Source organism: Pongo abelii, chromosome 2 (genome assembly GCF_028885655.2).
Source record: "Pongo abelii isolate AG06213 chromosome 2, NHGRI_mPonAbe1-v2.0_pri, whole genome shotgun sequence".
NCBI lineage: Eukaryota > Metazoa > Chordata > Mammalia > Primates > Hominidae > Pongo > Pongo abelii.
Window position 1 is genome coordinate 36,898,930 of NC_085928.1, and position 21,850 is coordinate 36,920,779.

The 21,850-nt window shown below is 34.7% G+C and overlaps 1 protein-coding gene across 17 annotated transcripts in view; it reads left to right on the forward strand.

Moving 5' to 3' along the window:
• The window catches only part of SENP7 (SUMO specific peptidase 7), a 210,146-nt gene that overhangs the window by 149,566 nt on the left and 38,730 nt on the right, over positions 1-21,850 (forward strand). For 16 of the 17 annotated variants that reach the window (XR_008523624.1, XM_024245271.3, XM_063721819.1 and 13 more), the window contains 4 exons: positions 11,666-11,784; positions 17,861-18,042; positions 19,104-19,443; positions 20,875-21,032. Coding sequence is in view for 16 of the 17 variants with exons in the window: in XM_024245271.3 (XP_024101039.2) it covers positions 11,666-11,784; positions 17,861-18,042; positions 19,104-19,443; positions 20,875-21,032 (799 nt within the window). In the remaining variant the exon portion in view is untranslated. Of the gene's footprint in view, positions 1-11,665; positions 11,793-17,860; positions 18,043-19,103; positions 19,444-20,874; positions 21,033-21,850 lie in introns of those variants that run through there. The other variant, XM_009238585.3, reaches the window with a different exon arrangement.

Below are 21,850 nucleotides of genomic sequence, written 5' to 3' on the forward strand. Positions count from 1 at the left end.
AGGCTGGCGTGTACCTGAGCATGTGTACACCTGGCCAGGTTGTGACAGCACCTGGCCTTGGCCTCAACTTTGCTCCAGAATTGGAGTGGGCACTGAGAGTGGAGAGGCTGGGCAGTGGGAGCAGACACTTCTGAGCCTGTGGGGCCATGGGGGCCTTCCTGGGCTCCTTAGAGTACAGGAATGCCCAGGTTTGCAGCTGTGGCTGTGGCTGTGCGGCTGCAGCAGTGCTGGGGAAGACAGGACTCCCGCCCCTCCAACTTGGAAGGAGGGTGGGGCTTCTGCCTGTTCCAAGCTCCCACCAGCTCTGTGGAATTTGCAGTCCCGGCTGTGCCTCCCCCACTGCAGCCGGCCTCTTTGCAGCAGCTGCTCCAGATGGGCTGCTGCTGCTGCCATCAGTGGAAAGCAAAGGGGGAGCAGGCACATCACATGGTGAAAGCAGGAGCAAGAGAAAGAGTGGGGAGGCTGCTACACACTCTTAACCAGATGTAGCAAGAACTCACTCACTATCATGAAGACAGCACCACGCCTTGAAGGATCTGCTCTCATGACCTAAACACCTCTCACCAGGCCTCACCTCCAGCATTGGGAATATAATTCACCATGAGATTTGGTCAGGGACAATTATCCAAACCAAATCATTTTTAGTGAATATGTTTTTAAAAATTTCTTATATGAGTTTCTGTTAGTATTTGTCCTTATTAGGGTGCTCATCTTTTATTCATTTTAAAAACTCTCATTAAAGGTATTGACTCTTTGTAATATGTATTGTAAATTGTTTTTCAAGTTTGCTATACTACACTTTCTTTATAGTATCTTCTTTGATATAGAAGACTTTTAGTTTATTTTGCAAAATATGTTAGTGTTTAACTCCTGTGTTTTGGCTTATCCTTGGGAAGACCTCTTTAACCCAAAATATGGAGATAAGTCAGCCAGCTACTGTTCTCATTTGTACTGCTTTAGATGAGCTATCAGTTCCTGAACAAGTCTGTAGATTACTTTCCTAATTGAAGTTCTGATTCTTTTTTTGCCCTTCCATTATAAATATTTATTAAGAACTCCCTTTTAGGTCAGACTGAGCAGAATATTTTAGTATTTTTAAATTTTACTTCCTATTGGGATTTTTAGAAATATTTCATAACTGCTAATGTAAAGAAGTCTAATTTAATTTCCAAATAATATATACGGAATTGTATTAGAAAATAGGCTTGGGTGTGGTGACTCATACCTGTCTCAGTGCTTTGGGAGGCCAAGATAGGATGGCTTGAGGTCAGGAGTTCAAGATCAGCCTGGGAAGCATAGCAAGACCCTGTCTCTACAAAAAAACCTTTAAAAAAAGAATTAGTCAGGTGCAGTACTGTGTGCCTGTAGTCCTGTCTACTAAGGAAGCTGAAGCTGGAAGGTTGCTTGAGCCCAGGAGTTAGAGGTTACAATGAGCGATGATCAAGCCACTGCACTCCAGCATGGGTGACAGAGTGAGACCCTGTACCTAAAAATAAAAAAAAGAAGAAAAATATTTCATAAAATTATGTTTTACAAAAGTAATAAAGGTTTTATTGTAGCTAGCCACTCAGCAGAGATTGGTAATTAGCCTTGAGTGAAAGGGATCAAATTGCTATTTTAAATTGCAACACTCTAATATAGACTTCCAACAGAGGGAGCCCAAAGCTTTTAAATGGAAGTGGAGGAGGTTTTATTTTTATTAATGTATTCCAGCTCTGTCATAGTTTCCTATATTCATGTCAGTTGATTTTCTTTTTAAGCTTTCCTTTGGTAATTTGGTAATGACAATAATCCACATAAACACTAAAGAAGATACTCTATTTTGAGATCATTTTCCCCTGTTAACTTAAAATTTCTCTTCTATATGTTTTATGTCATAAATTTTCTTCTGACTAGCAATTTGAAAAACACTGATACAAATAGTACATATATCCTAAGTTCAACTCCTTTATGCTAGAAACATTAGTCAGTTTTGAATAAAATTACTAATAATGATACTCATTTGCACTGTTAACTCTTGAACATTTGCATTATATGGTTATCACTCTTTTCAAAATAATATTTCATTATTATCTATATGTAATTTATGTAAACATTTAAGCTTTTTCCTAATTTGAATAATAATGCATATTTATATTAAAAAATATATAGAAAAGTATGAAATCGATATTACCCATAATCCATTCCTCAATAATAAGCATTGATAATATTTTGATATGCTTTCATCTAAATATTTTTCTGGATTAAATGATTATAATCATGAACAATGGTGTTATTTTTATTCATTTCACACTATCCTATTTTGATATTAATCTTTACTGTAGGCCTATGAGATAGATAGGAGAGCAATTAATATTTCTATTTTATAAATGTGGAAACTTTTTGAGGTTCAAAGAGATTAAGTGGCAGAGGTAGAACTATAACACAGGTCTAATATATATCAGATGCATTTAAGTTAAAAAACATAATGTTAAAATAAACACCCAAATGTTTACCTTCTATTAAAAAATAGACTATTATCAGTATCACTGAAGCCTTCTGTGTTCCCCACTTTGCCCATTCTGTCCCATTCCCATGCATTCGCCTTAGAATTAACCACTTTTCTGAATTTTAAGTTTTATATAATTGTGAACTTTAGAAAAATGATTCAGGTTACTGAACAATATGTATTACATGGCATGCATTTTTTTTGCCTAACATTTTTGTGAGATTCATTCATGTTGATGAATAGAGCTAGAGATCATCCAGTTTTACTTATGTATTTATTGTATTAAAATTAAAAATAGATCTACCTACTTTTTATTGATGGAGTTTGGATTGTGTCCAATTTTTTTTCTCTCATAAGCAATGCTCATTTGGACATTTTTATTTCGTATGTGTTGCCAGTAAATAGTATGTATCTGGATACTTCTCTTTTTACATTCAGTCTACCTTTATTTTTAACTATAAGGCATAGTATGTTTATATTTTATACTACTATTTTTCTTTATGCTTTTTATTCGGTCTGCTTGATTTTTTTTCCTTTCTTGTATTTTTTTTTTTAGAGATAGGTCTTGCTGTGTTGCCCAGGCTGGAGTGCAGTGGCTATTTACAGGCATGAGTAGGCGCTATTATAGTGCACTACAGCCTTGAACTCCTGGCCTCAAGTCAGCCTTCAAAGTAGCACACTATAGGTGTGCACCACTGTGCCCCGCCCATTCTCATATTTTAAAAATTAGTTATGTTTTGTTTTGTGTGTGTGTGTGGGTGGGGGGGTTTGCTTTACGTTTTAGAAGATTTAGACTCTTTCTATTTTTAAATAGTTTTCTATAAATTATAATATACTTGATTGACCTATCAAAGTCCAAAGTTATTTAGTATCTGTGTTCTCATTTTGAATAATAGAGACTTTAATCTATTTTAAGTACATTCACATTATTGTACAACCATTACCACCATTCATTTTCAGAACTTTTTTCATTTTTACCAAACTGAAACTCTGTATCTGTGAAACAGGAACTCCTCATTCCTCTCTCACCCTAAACCCTGACAGCCACCATTCTACTTTCTGTTTCTATGATTTCATGACCCTAAGTACCTTAAATAAGTGGAATCACGGTATTTGTCCTTTGCTAACTGACTTATCTCGCTTAGCATAGTGTCTTAAAAGTTCATCTGTGTTGCAGCATGTGTCAGAATGTTCTTCCTTTTTAAGGCTGGCTATATTCCATTTTATGTATGAACTAAATTTTGTTCTATTCATCTGTTGATAGATAGTGGTGTTGCTTCTACATTTTGGCTATTGTGTATAATGCCATTATGAACATGGGTGTTCAGTGTGTGTTTGTGTCTCTCCTTTAAGTTCTTTTGGGTATATATCCAGAAGTGGAAGTGCTGGATCATATGGCAATCTATTTTTAACTTTTTGAGGAAACACCATACTATTATTCATAGTGGCTGCACCATGTTACATTGCCACCAGCAGTGCACAAGGGTTCCAGTTACTCCATATCTCGCTAATATTTGTTTTCGATTTTTTGATAATAACCATCCTAATGCGTGTGAGGTGGTATCTCATTGTGGTTTTGATTTTCATTTTTCCTAATGAGTAGTGATATTGAACATCTTTTCGTGTTGTTGGCCATTTATATGTCTTCTTTAGAGAAATGTTTATTCAAGTACTTTGCCTGCTTTTGAATTGGATTTTTTTTGTAAGTTGTAGGATTTCTTTTATATTCTGGATATTGATCCCTTAATAGATATAGGATTTGCAAATATTTCATCTCATTCTGTGGGTTGCCTTTTTACTCTGATGAAGTCTACTTAATCTTTTTCTTTAGTTCACTTTGCTTTTGTTGTCATATCCAGAAATAGTTAACAAATCTGATGTGAAGATTTTCCCCTATGTTTTCTTCCAAGAATTTTCAAAATAGCTTTATGCCTTATGCTTAAGTCTCGGATCCATTTTGTGTTAATTATTGTATATGGTGTTAGGTAAGGGTACAGATTCATTGTTTTGCATGTGGCTATTCAGTTTTTCCAGCATCATTTGTTGAAAAGGCTGCCCTTTCCTCATTGAATGGTCTTGGTACCCTTGTTGAAAATCATTTGACCGTGTATTTGAGGGTTTATTTCTGGGATCTCTATTCTGTTCTGTTGGTTTATGTGTCTGTTTTTATACTAGTACCACACTGTTTTGATTACCATAGCTTTACAGAAAGTTTTGAAATCAGAGAATATTAATCCTGCAACTTTGTACTTTATTTATTTATTTATTTTTCTAGGTTGGTAGGTTTTTTTTTCTCTGAACAGTTAAAAGATTTCACTCCACAGTGTTCTTACTTGCATGGTTTCTGAGAAATGAGACACAATTCTTGTCTTTGTTTTTCTCTAGTTAAGGGCTTATTTTTTTCTGGATTTTATGAACTGTTTCTAAATCTTTGATTTTTTTGCAGTTTAATATGATATGCCTAGGTGTTATTTTTTGGGCATTTATTCTCTTTGGTGTTCTCTGAACTTGCCAGTCTGTGATTTGGTGTCTGACATTAATTTGGGGAAATTCTCATGCATTATTGCTTTGCATTTTTCCTCTGTTTCTTTACCTCTTTCTTCTTCTTAGGATATTCCCATTATGCCTATGCTACGCCTATTGTAGTTGTCCCACATTTCTTCAATATTCTGTTACGGTTTTTTTTACTCTTTTTTTCTCTTTGCTTTCCTGTGTTGGAATTTTCTATTTCTGTATACTCAAGTTCAGAGATTCTTTCCTTTTCCATATCCTGTCTGCTAGTGAGCCCATCCAAGGCATTGTTCATTTCTGTTACAGTGTTTTGATCTTTAGTATTTCTTTTTCATTCTTCATTACACTTTCTCTCTGCTAACATTGCCCATAAGTGCTTATATGCTGTATACTTTATCTGTTGATCATATTTGTTTTAAATTCCTAATCTGATAATTCAACATCTCTGACATGTCTGGTTCTGGTTCTGATACTTGTTGTCAAACTGTGTTTTTTTTTCTTTCAGTGTGGCTTTTAATTTTCTTTTTGTTTTTTGTTTTTTTTGGATAGTTGGACATGATGTACTAGATAAAAGCAACTACCGTAAATAGACCTTTAGGAATGTGGTGGTAAGATGTGAGAGGAAGAAAGGCATTCTGCAGTCCTGTTAGGTTTCAGTCTTTTAACCCACTTATGCTTAGTGTTCTGTTACTGGAATGCTACGCATTCCAGGATATAAATAGTTATTTATATCCTACTGCTAAAGGTTATCACCAAGCTGTGATTGCAAAAATTCAAAAATTGCAACCTCAGGCATAAATGGGTTAATGAGCCTTTGTCCTTGGCCTGTTAACTTTACAAGTGCTTCTCATTCTCTTCTGAACACTTTGGTGCAACAGCATACCTGGAATATAATGAAGTTAGGTATTTCCCTTCTCCCACATGGAAAGCTAGATGGTCTTGGAATTGTGTATTTTCCTTGCTTTCCCTCACACAGAATGCTAGACAGAGCTAGAGTTGGGTATTTTTTATTTCCCCGGTTGATTAGGCTCTGAAAAATAACTCATAGTTTAGGGTCTGGTGAAATAGTTTTTCTTGAGGGCAGGCCTTGTTGAGAACAGAATGCTCTGATATATTTGAAAATGTTTACCTTCCTCTGCTGAACCATGAGGGGATTTTTCTGATATTCACTGTGAGAACCTGGTTGAACTCCTGGAGATAAAACTAACAAAAGTGTGCGACCTCCTTTATGACTAAGTCCTCTGGGATTTTTAACTCTTAGACTTATGTACACTGAACCCTCAGGAATTTGTCAATCGCAGTTTAGATCTTCATACTCCAATAGTAGTTACTGGGACTGTTTCCGCTTGTGGATTTTTGCTTTAGTAAGTTATGATTCTCTGTATTCACCTGGCTGTCTTTCTCCCATTTTGAGGGCAGCCATTCATCCTGTAACTTCACTTTTCTGTCACGTCCAGGAAGAGTTGTTGATTTTTCAGTTTTACCCTTAGGATAGATAACTTCCAAGCTCCTTTCATGTTGAACTGGGAACTCCTGTGTATTGCACTTCGTTTGATGCAGTTTTGGGTTTAATTTCTCTTTTTTATTTTGATGCTCTTAGTTTATCATTTATTAAAAGTTTACCATGTATGTGGTTGAATCCGATCATGTTTTTCTCTATAATTTCTTTACTTCCATTCTCAAGAAATAATTCTTCCACAAGGCTAATAAAAATAGTGTTTTTCTTCTGATGGTTGTTTAAAAAAATCTTACAACTTTTAATCATTAGCATATGATAGTTCATTTTACCTTAGAGTATTGGATGTAGTTCTGAATTCTTTTTTTCTCTGTTGTTACCCAGTTAGTCCACTACAACTGAATGTGAAAGCTTTGTTTCCCAGCTGTGTTTCAAATTCTTCTGTTTTTTTCTTTTTGCATTTTTTTTTATTATACTTTAAGTTTTAGGGTACATGTGCACAATGTGCAGGTTAGTTACATATGTATACATGTGCCATGTTGGTGTGCTGCACCCATTAACTCGTCATTTAACATTAGGTATATCACCTAATGCTATCCCTCCCCGCTCCCCACACCCCACAACAGTCCCCAGTGTGTGATATTCCCCTTCCTGTGTCCATGTGTTCTCATTGTTCAATTCCCACCTATGAGTGAGAACATGCGGTGTTTGGTTTTTTGCTGTTTGCCAGCCCTTTCTTAACATACTAGTCTGTAGTACTATACTTGTTGATGTTACTCTGTATTAAGTTTTATTATGAAATTAGTAGAACCAGTTCTCCTATTCCCTTCATTTATTGTACATTTTGATACCTTTTTTGTATTTTAAAGATTGTAATAAGATATCAGTAACCTAAAAATTGCCATTTTAACCATTTTTAAGTGTACAGTTCACTGCCGTTAAGAACAGTCACATATTTGTGCAGCCATCACCACCATTCTTTTCCAGGACTTTTTCCATCTTCCCAAACTGAAACTCTGTATCTATTAAACTCTAACTCCCATTTTTCCCTTCTTCCAGTCCCTGGCAATCACCATTCTACTTTCTGCCTGTATGAATTTGACTATTCTAAATATGTCGTCATATGAATGGAATATCAGTATTTGTCTTTTAGTTAGTGGTTTATTTTTTCTTAGCATAATGTCCTCAAAGTTCATCCATATTGCTGTGCAACCATTATCACAACTTTTTCATCTCAAGCAGAAACTGTGTTACCATTAAATAATAATTCCCCATTCTCCCCTCTCCTAATCCCCTAGTAGCCTCTAATCTACTTTCTGTCTCTGTGAATTTGTCTATTTTAGTGACCTCTTTAAGTGGAATCACACAATATTTATCCTTTTGTGTTTGGCTGAGTTTACTTAGCATAATGTGTTCAAAGTTCATTCATGTAGCACTTATCACAAGTTTATTCCTTTTTATGGCCCAATAATGTTTTATCATATGAATATACTACATTTTGTTTTTCTTTTCATTTGTTGATGGACCCTAAGGTTGTTCTCACCTTTTGACTATTGTGAATAGTGTGCTACAGTGAACAGTGGAGTACAAGAATCTGTTCATGTCCCTGCTTTCAATTCCTTTGGGTGTATACCTAGGAGTGGGATTGCTTGATAACTTTGTGATTATGTGTTTAGCTTCTTTTTTTTTTTTTTTTTTTGAGATGGAATTTCGCTCTTGTTGCCCAGGCTGGAGTGCAATGGCATGATCTTGGCTCACCACAATCTCCGCGTCCTGGGTTCAAGTGATTATCATGCCTCAGCCTCTGAGTAGCTGGGATTACAGGCGTGCGCCACCACGCCTGGCTAATTTTTGTATTAGTAGTAGAGACAAAGTTTCTCCATATTGGAAAGTCTGGTCTCGAACTCTAAACCTCAGGTGATCCACCTGCCTCAGCCTCCCAAAGTGCTGGGATTACAGGCGTGAGCCGCTGCGCTCGGCCTGTGTTTAGCTTCTTATATGGCAGTTCTCTATTTAGCTTTTTGAGGAACCACCAAATCATTCCACAGTGACTGCACTGCTGAACATTCCCACCAACAATGTACAGAGGTTCCAATTTTTCTACATTTTTGCCAATGTTTGTTAATTTTTTTTTAATGAAAAAAATTTTTGTTTTAAATTACTCTGTCCTAATCTGTGTGAAATGGTATGTTGTTGTTTGGGCTTGCATTTCCTTAGTGATTAGTGATGTTGAACATCTTTTCATGCTAATTGGCCATTTGTATGTCTTTGGAGAAACATCTCTTCAAATACTTTGCCCATTTTTTGATTGTTATTTATTTTTTGTTGTTGAGCTGTAGGAGGTCTTTATGTATTATCAGTATTAATCCTTTAATATATATGTGGTTTGCAGATATTTTCTCCCATTCTGTGGGTTGTCTTTTCACTAGTGTCCTTTGATAAACAAAAATTTTTGATTTTTTTTTTTTTTTTTTTTTGAGACAGAGCCTCATTCTGTTGCCCAGGCTGGAGTGCAGTGGCACAATTGTAGCTGCCACCTTGAACTCCTGGGATCAAGTGATTCTCCCCTCAGCTTCCTGAGTAGCTAAGACTACAGGGGCATACCATCATGCCTAGCTAATTATTAAATTTTGTGTGTGTGTGTGTGTGTGTGTGTGTGGGCAGGGTTTCATTATGTTCCCCAGGCTGTTCTTGAACTCCTGGCCTCAAACAATCCTCACTCCTCAGCCTCTCGAGTAGCTGGGATTACAGGCGTCAACTACTTTGCCCAGCCATAAGTTTTTAATTTTAACGAACTCCAATTTGTCTTTGTTTTGACTGTGTTTTTGTTGTTATATCAAAGAAATCACTGCCAAATCTAATGTCATAAAGATTTCCCCTATGCATTCTTCTAAGAGTTTTATAGTTTTCTGCCTTATATTTAGGTGTTTGATCCACTTTCAGTTAATTTTTGTAGATAGTGTTAGATAACTGTCCAACTTCTTCCTTTTGCATATGACTATCCTATGTTCACAGCACCCTTTATTGAAAAGACTGTCCTTTCCCTATTGAATGGTTTCAGCATCCTTGTCAAAAATCTTTTGAGCATATATTTGAAAGTTTGTTCCTGAGTTCTGTTTTCTATTTCTATGGTCGATATGTCTCTCTTTATTCTAGTACCACACTATTTTAATACATTTTTATAATTTTAAAGTATATTTGCTTGGCTATTTAAAAAAATTCTTAGAATTTTGTTGCGTTGGAAAATATTTATTTTGAGCTTTTATTACATTTATTTGTTAACTTGAATAATGTGAATATTTATATTTCTTGTTCAGGAACTTGGGTGTTTCCAGTCCATTCATTTTCTTTTCTTATAAGAGGATGGAAGCTAACAGTGTTTGAACATTGCTGTCCTTATCTTTAAACACGTGACTTTCCACCATGTACAGTTTAGAACCAGATAGTCATATTCTGCAAAAAACTGTTATTTGGATTGAGATTATATTACAGATGTGTTTGGCTTCACTGTATGTGCATTTGAATCATATGACATTACCTTTTGAAAATACTTATTCATTTTTATTTTTGGTTTCATGCCAACTACTTAATGCTTAGTGTTTGGTCAAGAAAATCCTCTATTATAAAGTTTTTTCTACAACGATATAACTTTTAATGTGATTTACATGTGAAATCTTATTTTGTTTCTCAGTGTTCATTGTGCTAGAAAAACAAGGACTATTACACTGTTTGCTTCTTATATCAGGGGAAACATAAGTACCTAAGCATCTTTTTAGATCGTCTTTTAGGTCACATTCTATTTTTGTTTATAGTGCCTGTAGTGATAATTCTTTCAGGGAGGACACATTTTTTTCGACTTCTCTTTTGGTTTTCATTTTCAGTAAACAAAACTCTATGGTATAAATTTGCTTAGATGCCCTTATTCTTCAAGAATGATTCTTGAGGGTTGAGGAGTGGAATGAGTATGACTTAGTCAGAACCTCTTTGCAAGTGAAATTGGCTCACCCTTACGATTTTGATTATTTTGGCCTTTTAATTTCCAATCTGAAAATAAAGAAAATTTTACCAAAGTAAATATGAAAATGAAGAATGTAATAGCAGCAATAACCCTTTCTTTAACTATGACACTACACTGGTGATGTTTGGATACTGTAGCTTTTTTTAATTTATAAGTCATTTTTAGCCTTCCAAATAATTCTCTCAAAACAAGGAAGCATTATGTGTTATTGGTCTTTATAGTCCTTGTTTTTGACTTATACTAGTTGCCTTAGTTGTAAATAATTTATATATTTTAAAATTATGAAATACTTAAAATATGCACATAAGTATAGAGAATAATATGCCAATACATATCACTCAGATTTAACCAATATAATTCCAGTTTTTTTCAGATTTAAATTTGTTTTTAAAGAAGTATTATAGAAAGTTGAAAACTTATTTATTTTATATTCCCTGATTCTAATACTCTCCTTCTTTAGAGTTATCTACTATCCAAATAGGCTTGAATCCTTCCAGTCTAAGTTTTTATATTTTGTTTCATATGTATGCACTTATACATTATAGTATGTTTTATATTTCTAAATTTTTATTAGTAGTAACGTTGTGACTATCATTCCAAAATTTGTTATTTTACCAGTACCTTAGGCTTTAAATTATTTTCTCTGTGGGTAAAATTTATTACCACATACTACTGAAAATTTGTTACCATACTTTTGGATATATGAACCACACTTGAAATATATTAATATTCAGCTTTGGCTTATAATTGTTTGACTATACACAGGTTTGATTATTGAGGTACTTGTGTCCTTGGAATTTTACTTTCTAAACCTAACTTATTTAATACTTGTATAGTATTTAATACTTGTATAGTATTTTTAAACCTTTTTAAACCTAACTTATTTAATACTTGTATAGTATTACTCTTTTGCTCATTTTGCATGTACACAATCCTCCAATGTTGATATCTCATTTTTTTTCCCCCAAAACACACATGGGGAATTTAAAGGTAGAAAAGGGAGGATAACTTATTTCTTAAATCTGAGTTCAATATTTTTTTTACTACCTAGATCTTATAGTCTGCCATGTGGGACTGTGTTTGTAATCTGTTTTTTTAAATTTTTTATTTAAATTTTTAAATACATGCTAGTTGGCTTCTAAATTCACTTGGACTTTATTAGAATTGAGTATAATACAATTCTCTTTTGCAGGGGCTCACAACGAAGTAAGACAGTAGATGACAATTCTGCAAAGCAGGTTGCGCATAATAAAGAAAAACGAAGAAAGGATGATGACATTTCTCTTTTAGTGTCTGATACTCAGCCTAAAGGTTTGTGAACCTTAGAAAACTGTTGGAATTTGAATTTTTTCTTATTGTATTAATAATAATTTTTGTTATAAATAAATTATTTTATTTTACTTTGAAAGGATATGTGAAAGTAAAGGGAGATTATCTGGCAACACAAAGAAAATTGCTAAACCTACTCTTTATGTAGCATAGTACTCATTTCTGGATTTATTTACTAATCCCAAAAGTTAAATTTTAATATTTTTTTCTTCTTTGGGGAGACTTGGATATAGCTATGAAGTTATGTTAATTTAGCTATTTCTAAGTGTTGTTTCCATGCATATTAATGTTACTGCTAACTGGGTTTTTATTATTAGCTTATCACTGTCTATTTGCCTACCATGAAATACATTCTCTATTCATTAGAATTTCTCAACTTCAGGGGGATGCCAAACAAGCCACTATTAGCAAATTTGAAGGTAAATACTTCCTAGACTTGTGAAAATTTTTTGTAGGCCTCCTTGCATATAGGATTTATGATTTGACTTCTTTTTCTTTTTTGTCTGTCTTTCAAGAATTAAAAATATTTTACTGATACTTGAAGAAAAACAATTTTACTACATTATTTATTTGTTAAACTAACACCTTTAGGGGTTTATTGGATTATTGATAGCTTCGAATGTTTGTTGAAGTCTCTTTCTTGCTTGCTTGCTTTCTTGCTTTTCTCTTTTTCTTTTTCTTTTTAAGACAGGGCCTCACTCTGTCACCCAGGCTGGAGTACAGTGGCATGATCACACATGATCACAACCCACTTCAGCCTCTACCTCCTGGGCTCAAGTGATCCTCCCACATCTGCCTCCCAAGTAGTTGAGACTGTAGTCATGCACCACCATGCCTGGCTAATTTTTTTGTATTTTGCAGAGACAAGGTCTTGCCATGTTGCCCAGGCTGGTCTCAAACTCCTGAGCTCCAGTGATCTGCCTGCCTCGGCTTCCCAAAATGCTGGGATTATAGGCATGAGCCACCGCGCTTGGCCACTATTTTATTTGTGAGTGATTTCATAAGTTATTCACAATACAAAAAAATCTTTTGATGACGCTATGCAAAAATTCATTACACTTCATTTGGAGCACAGCTTTTTTTTTTTATATTTCTTTTTATTTATTTTTTTATTATTATTATACTTTAAGTTTTAGGGTACATGTGCACAATGTGCAGGTTAGTTACATATGTATACATGTGCCATGCTGGTGAGCTGCACCCATTAACTCATCATTTAGCATTAGGCATATCTCCTAATGCTATCCCTCCCCCCTCCCCCAACCCTACAACAGTCCCCAGAGTGTGATGTTCCCCTTCCTGTGTCCGTGTGTTCTCATTGTTCACTTCCCATCTATGAGTGAGAACATGTGGTGTTTGGTTTTTTGTTCTTGCGATAGTTTACTGAGAATGATGATTTCCAGTTTCATCCATGTCCCTACAAAGGACATGAACTCATCATTTTTTATGGCTGCATAGTATTCCATGGTGTATATGTGCCACATTTTCTTAATCCAATCTATGATTGTTGGACATTTGGGTTGGTTCCAAGTCTTTGCTATTGTGAATAATGCCGCAATAAACATACGTATGCATGTGTCTTTATAGCAGCATGATTTATAGTCCTTTGGGTATATACCCAGTAATGGGATGGCTGGGTCAAATGGTATTTCTAGTTCTAGATCCTTGAGGAATCGCCACACTGACTTCCACGATGGTTGAACTAGTTTACAGTCCCACCAACAGTGTAAAAGTGTTCCTATTTCTCCGCATCCTCTCCAGCACCTGTTGTTTCCTGACTTTTTGATGATTGCCATTCTAACTGGTGTGAGATGGTATCTCGTTGTGGTTTTGATTTGCATTTCTCTGATGGCCAGTGATGATGACCATTTTTTCATGTGTCTTTTGGCTGCATAAATGTTTTCTTTTGAGAAGTGTCTGTTCATATCCTTTGCCCACTTTTTGATGGGGTTGTTTGTTTTTTTCTTGTAAATTTGTTTGAGTTCATTGAAGATTCTGGATATTAGCCCTTTGTCAGATGAGTAGGTTGCGAAAATTTTCTCCCATTTTGTAGGTTGCCTGTTCACTGTGATGGTAGTTTCCTTTGCTGTGCAGAAGCTCTTTAGTTTAATGAGATCCCATTTGTCAATTTTGGCTTGTGTTGCCATTGCTTTTGGTGTTTTAGACATGAAGTCCTTGCCCATGCCTATGTCCTGAATGTTAATGCCTAGGTTTTCTTCTAGGGTTTTTATGGTTTTAGGTCTAATGTTTAAGTCTTTAATCCATCTTGAATTAATTTTTGTATAAGGTATAAGGAAGGGATCCAGTTTCAGCTTTCTACATATGGCTAGCCAGTTTTCCCAGCACCATTTATTAAATAGGGAATCCTTTCCCCATTTCTTGTTTTTGTCAGGTTTGTCAAAGATCAGATAGTTGTAGATATGCGGTGTTATTTCTGACAGCTCTGTTCTGTTCCATTGATCTATATCTCTGTTTTGGTACCAGTACCATGCTGTTTTGGTTACTGTAGCCTTGTAGTATAGTTTGAAGTCAGGTAGTGTGATGCCTCCAGCTTTGCTCTTTTGGTTTAGGATTGCCTTGGCGATGCGGGCTCTTTTTTGGTTCCATATGAATTTTAAAGTAGTTTTTTCCAATTCTCTGAAGAAAGTCATTGGTAGCTTGATGGGGATGGCATTGAATCTATAAATTACCTTGAGCAGTATGGCCATTTTCACAATATTGATTCTTCCAACCCATGAGCATGGAATGTTTTTCCATTTGTTTGTATCCTCTTTTATTTCCTTGAGCAGTGGTTTGTAGTTCTCCTTGAAGAGGTCCTTCGCATCCCTTGTAAGTTGGATTCCTAAGTATTTTGTTCTCTTTGAAGCAATTGTGAATGGGAGTTCACTCATGCTTTGGCTCTCTTTGTCTGTTATTGGTGTATAAGAATGCTTGTGATTTTTGTACATTGATTTTGTATCCTGAGACTTTGCTGAAGTTGCTTATCAGCTTAAGGAGATTTTGGGCTGAGAGGTTGGGGTTTTCTAGATATACAATCATGTCGTCTGCAAACAGGGACAATTTGACTTCCTCTTTTCCTAATTGAATACCCTTTATTTCCTTCTCTGCCTAAATGCCCTGGCCAGAACTTCTAACACTATGTTGAATAGGAGTGATGAGAGAGGGCATCCCTGTCTTGTGCCAGTTTTATTTAAAGATTCTTTTTAGTAGCCTTTTTAATAGAAAAAAATTTAAAATGAAACTAGAGTAATGACTTTTATTTGTACAAGAAACCAGCTGAAACTCTTATAAAGGCAGTCTTTGGAGAATGTGCTATGACTTTGTACAGACAAGCTTCCAATTAGTCACTGTCAGTGTATAATGAAAAACATTTATTTTCTTATAAACTGTACTTTTCTTAGAAATAATTACAATCATCTCTGTATCTTTGTGTTCTGCATCTGCAGATTCAACCTAGCAAAGATGGAAAATATTTGAAAAAAATTTCAATAAAAATAATACAATCATAAAAATACATATAACAACTACATAACACTTATGTTGTATTGGGTATTATAAGTAATCTAGAGATTATTTAAACTATACAGGAAAATGTATATAGGTTATATGCAAATGCTATATCTTTAGGGGCTTATGGATCCATGGATTTTGGTATCCTGGGTCCCTGGGACCAATCCCCTGAGGATACTGAGGGATGACTGTATTGATTACCAAGTAAAAATGTAAGTATTTGTACAAGTGGGCTCAGTTCAGATACTATCAAGACAAAGATTCCTACTCTACCCAGGAAAGCAGTAGAATGTGAGGACTAACAGTCCTCACACTGACTTGAATAAAATACTTTCTGATTTGTACCCGGGAGTATTACCTCAAGATCACAGTGGCATTTTAGACATGCATCAGGGAAGAGTACATGACAAAAGAAACATTTTTTAGTTTTTCAGTATCCGTGAAGTTACCACTACTGGTAGGGAAAGTGTTTCTAATACAATTAGGTATTGGATCTTTATTAAAGCAGTGTTTACTTTTCTACATCTGATGCCAATTATTTTAAAAAAAACCTGTAAATTAATGGAAATTCTGAATGAAACCTTAGGTGTACCATTTTTTTCCATAGCACGTTAAGTTTGCCTTGTGGAATTTGCTTTCACCAACATAATACCTTGGAAATACTTAGTATTCTTTTGTTTACAGGATTTTGTCACCTCTTTAGTTTTATATGCTAGTAATATTTGCAGGTTAAATTATATATTATGCAAGTGGAATCCTATTTTTATAATATTTCATTCTATGTAATAAAGTTATTCCTTTTTCCATGAGACAGGCTTGACTGATGTGCAAATAATAAATTGTTTAAAAGAAAACTCCTGTATAATCAAGTTTTTCTCAAGCCTCGTTCCTTTCATGAGTCATTTTACTATAGTATAATATTTATGTTTAGAAATTATAGTTTGATACATTGTGTGTAGAAATTGTATTAGACCACTTTTATAGTTTACAATATTACATATAAAATTTAATGTGCTATCCTAAATATTGTGTTGATGATTTGGGGGGAGTTTTATTTTCCTTAGGGAGTAAGGTGTTGACTATCTTGGAATTTTTACCCTCAATCCTGTTCCAGTGCCTTCCTTTAAGTAATGTCAAAGACGAATTATCATGAATATTCGTTATTAGGAATTGTTGAAGCTACAGTTAAAGCAAGAATAGTTTGAAGAGAAGATGTGTGGTGTTGTAGAATGTTCCATGAATGGAAAAGTCAGGCCAGTCAGATGAATTGAAAATTGTGAATTAAAGGCAACTGCTTTGTGACTTGCTGTGTATAAACTTTGAGTTGCTACTTGTATGACGTAGATTCAGAAAGCAAAATAATTCAGGATAACTTTTAGTCAATTAGGTGGAAACTTTTGGAAGGTATTTTTGTACAGTACATATATTTGATAACAGAAATATTAAATATTTTTAGTAATGATTGGCATGAGTTTCAAAATGATGTCTTATTGACTTAAAAAAGGAAGTACTTCTCTAGAATGATGGATTTATTGGAGACTTAAAATGACAGGGTCTTGATTATTGAAAAGAAGAAATAAACTGGCAAGTAAATTGGTAACCTTGTGAGTGATCACATATTATAGCCAACTACAGAGCAAAGGTATTTTGGCTCCTTTTAAAGAGCAGTGATCAACACTCTTTCAAATTATAGTCCCTTTCCACTAAAAGTATGTATTTATGTAAATTACATTTTAAAAGACTAGTTTACAAAGTCACATTGAATTATCAAACTTTAAGACATGAATTTTCTGGATTTTAATAAGACCCACCCTTTTTTATTATTATTATTATACTTTAAGTCCTAGGGTACATGTGCATAACGTGCAGGTTAGTTACATATGTATACATGTGCCATGTTGATGTGCTGCACCCATTAACTCATCCTTTACATTAGGTATATCTCCTAATGCTATCCCTCCCCCCTCCCCCCACCCTCCACCCCATGACAGTCCCCGGTGTGTGAGGTTCCCCTTCCTGTGTCCAAGTGTTCTCATTGTTCAATTCCCACCTATGAGTGAGAACATGTGGTGTTTGATTTTTTGTCCTTGCGATAGTTTGCTGAGAATGATGGTTTCCAACTTCATCAATGTCCCTACAAAGGACATGAACTCATCCTTTTTTATGACTGCATAGTATTTCATGGTGTATATGTGCCACATTTTCTTAATCCCCTTTTTCTTTGATAGTACAGCCAAATGCATTTATAGCAAATGGAAAAACAGTTTGGTGGCTTTGCTTTGGCTACTATGAAAAAGGATATTTCTTCTTTATGTATTTTTCTCACCTCACAACTATTGTATAATGAACATTTACTTTGTATATACCAATTAAAATAGCATGTGCCTTTACCTTCATCCAGTGTCAGTATGAGAATTTAACAGTACATTTCTGTTTTAATGAGCTTTGGAAGTAGTATAGCAATTTTGACGATGTTACTTTGAGCTTTTCGAAAAGAGATTCTCTCTATACTTTTTTGTCCATATTTATGCTTCATTTGTTTTTTAAGACCTTAACAGTGGAAGTAGAGGTTGTGGTCATCTCGAACAGGAAAGCAGAAACAAGGATGTTAAATATTCTGATTCAAAAGTGGAACTCACTCTGATTTCCAGGAAGACAAAGAGAAGGCTTAGAAATAATTTACCTGATTCTCAATATTGTACTTCTTTGGATGAGTCAACAGAACAGACAGTAAGTAGAGGTATTTAGATATTATAGGAAATAATTTCATGCTATGATAAAAATGAGTTGACTGTGGCCAAATAATGTTCCGCTAGCTTTCAGCTTTTATTTTCAGATTTCTTTAGTTTTTGGTTCACTGTTAGCTTTATTATTAAAAAACAATTTTAAATGTAACTTTTCTTGGTGATACAGAGTTATTGGGACACATTTCAAATACTATGAATGATTAAAAAAGTTAAAATTGCTCCTTTTCTTGTATCACTCTTTTTCCTTAGTAGGTAGTTGCACATCCTTCGGACTTTTCTTTTTCTTTATTTCAGCCAAATACTATTCGTACTGCCTAGTCGTTTTTTTTTGCTTGCTCTGTAAAATTATTATTAGATTTATTTTATCAGTAGCAATTTACTTATCAAATTCTTTAAGCTTCTGTTTATCTAGAGTTTAGGGAATTTATTCTAAGTAAAGAATTATCATATTAAATACATACATTTTCTATTTTCAAAGACTTAGTATATAAGTAGCAATAAAACAGTAAGACAGCTTTTCAATTTCTTTGATCCATAAATCATTTCAGGACCTTGTAATGTTTTTTGGTTGTAATTATAAACATGATTCAGATTTATACAGTAAATGAGATATTGAAGGCAGTGGTTGTTTTTCATAATTTTTAATGTTGTTATATTGTTAATTTTTAAATTTTTTTACCAAAGTAGTTTTACCAAAGTAGTCACATTGGCATTATTACTTTTGCAAAATAAAAATACATAAATACATCTTCTCATTCTAAAGTTGACTTAGATCGTGGGAGACTGTCTGACAAAGCATTTGTAATGATGGAAATCTCCCAGTTTCACCCTTTAAAAAATTATCAGGCATCAGATTGGACAGACCAAACCCTGTATCTTTAAATCTGGGAGACACTGGCAAGTATAATGTAGTATAATTGTTTAGTTTTCTATCCATGTAGTTATAGAAGTGATATAATATTTTTACTTTTTTTTAGGAATTTAAAAATGGTTTAAGCAAGACAAATTTGAAGAATGCTTTTTTTACTATGTGTTTATGTTTAGAAAAAACAAGAAGATGACTCAACAATATCCACTGAGTTTGAAAAGTCAAGTGAAAACTATCATCAGGATCCAAAACTGCCTGAAGAAATTACAACTAAACCTACAAAAAGTGATTTTACTAAACTATCCTCACTTAACAGTCAGGAGTTGACTTTGAGTAATGCCACCAAAAGTGCCTCTGCCGGTTCAACCACTGAAACTGTTGAGAACTCTAATTCCATTTATACCGTGGGGATTTCTTCCCTGGTTGAGAAGGATGAGAATGAGTTGAATACCATAGAAAAGCCTATTCTAAGAGGACATAATGAAGGGAACCAATCACTGATCTCAGCTGAACCAAGTAAGTGGTTCAGCAAGTAAAGATTATAAAGTTACTTAATTTCCTCTGCTTTACTTAGTTATTTTTTTCTTCTTCTTGAACAAATTTGGCTAAGGCCATAAGCTGTTTATGACATCATTGTGGAATATATTAACTTTAGGAAAAAAAGGCTTGGGGTTTGGGGTCTCCTTCATGAGTTTTAAAATATCGATTTAGGTAAACTAATGGAGGACTTGAAAACGGAAGTAATGTTTTCTTAGATTAGTACACTGTAATCTCAATAATTTTAAAATAGATTATTTAAAGACCATCGTTACTCTCATTTGGTTGATGAAGTATGCAGAGTTTAAGTGCTATCTAATTATTATCACTAATTTTGATTTAATCAGCTTCTGAGTAGTTGATGCCGTCACGTGGTACAAAGAAATTCCAAAGGTTTTAAAGGATCTCCAGGGAATAGTCTCCCACATCTTCCCCTAGTTATTAATTTCCCATTCCTTGAAGCAATTCCTGTAACAGAACTTAAAAGTACAATTTAGAGTGATGGCGCAATACACTGTTACAACTAGAATTTGTTCCTAAGGCCTCCTCATGGCTTTATCCATTTTTAAACATCTTTATTCTTTAGAAGGTAAGGGTACAGGTAACTGCTGAATAATTGCGCTGATATGGTGTCATTGTCTGTAACTACTGTAAATCAGATAACAACTGATAGGCCTGTTTCTAAATTGAATAAATTTAGATGATTAAGTTTAACAGGATTATTAAAAATAAATTGCACTAATTAGAAAGTTCTTTTTTTTTTTTTGAGACAGTCTCGCTCTGTCGGCCAGGCTAGAGTGCAGTGGTGTGATCTTGGCTCACTGCAACCTCCTCCTCCTGGGCTCAAGTAATTCTCCTTCATCAGCCTTCTGAGTTGCTGGGATTATAGGCGTGCACCACCATGCCTGGCTAATTTTTGCATTTTTACTAGAGACAGGGTTTCACCATGTTGGCCTGGCTGATCTTGAACTCCTGACCTCAGGGAATCTACCCACCTCAGCCTCCCAAAGTGCTGGGATTACAGGAGTGAGCCACTGCTCCCGGCCAAAAGTTCTTTTTTTGATATGTGATTGTTACACATTTAAAATACTTTTTTCGGCTGGGTGCAGTGACCCACACCTATAATCCCAGCACTTTGGGAGGCCAAGACGGGAGGATCACCTGAGGTCAGGAGTTTGAGACCAGCCTGGCAAACATGGTGAAACCCTGTCTCTACTAAAAATACAAAAATTAGCTGGGCATGGTGGCGCATGCCTGTAATTCCAGCTACTCGGGAGGCTGAGGCAGGAGAATTGCCTGAGCCTGGGAGGTGGAGGTTGCAGTGAGCCGAGATGGGGAGACTGTGTCTCAAAAAAAAAAAAAAATAATGATAATAAATAAACAAAAATACATTTTTCTTTTCCTTTTTAGTTGTTGTTTCTAGTGATGAAGAAGGACCTGTTGAACATAAAAGTTCAGAAATTCTTAAGTTACAATCTAAGCAAGAGCGTGAGACAACTAATGAAAATGAGAGTACTTCTGAATCAGCATTGTCAGAACTACCATTGATTACATGTGAATCTGTTCAGGTAATTTATTTCTGTCTTCTCACAGATTAACAATGAAATGTACACTATTGGTTAATGACTGTTATTTGTTATCAAGCTGAATATTGTAATGAAAATTACAAATTTTCTTAGTTTGAATTTTCAGACAACTTTTATAGTAGTTTGAGTGAAATATGTAGTTGTCTTTATTTTGAAATGAAAAGATTATGCCATTTTTTTCTGGTGATTTATATTTTTCAGTCTAAATATTCTATTACTTGAATATTTTTCTTTTTTTATGGCTTTCATTGGACATTTCACTAACATTTTGTAGAATTAAACACATTTTCTAGTATTTATATGTCTGGTCTTGGAGTATTATGGCTACTTGGAATTACTCCTTTTCCTCACATACTATGAAGGCAGTATGATATAGAGGAAAGAACATGGCTTTGGAGATATAGGTCAGAAACCTATCAAGTTTGGTAAGTCCTCTGCCTCTTCATTCTTATAGAAAATAATAAATGGAAGTGTGTTAGTTTAGTATCAGTCGATTAATTCAGTCCTTTGAAGAGATTAGGTCTAAAATAAGGTTCAAATCATTTATTATCAGTATTCTTTCTTTCTTTCTTTTTGAGACAGGGTCTTGCCCTGTCACCCAGGCTGGAGTGCAGTGACATGATCATGGCTCACTGCAGCCTCAACCTCTTGGGCTCAAGCATCCCTCTCATTCAGCCTCTCAGGTAGCTGGGACCATAGGCTCGTGCCAGAATGCCTGACTAATGTTTTTAAAATATATATTATTTTTAGAGATGAGGGTTTCTCTTTGTTGTCCAGGCTGGTCTCTAACTACTGGGCTC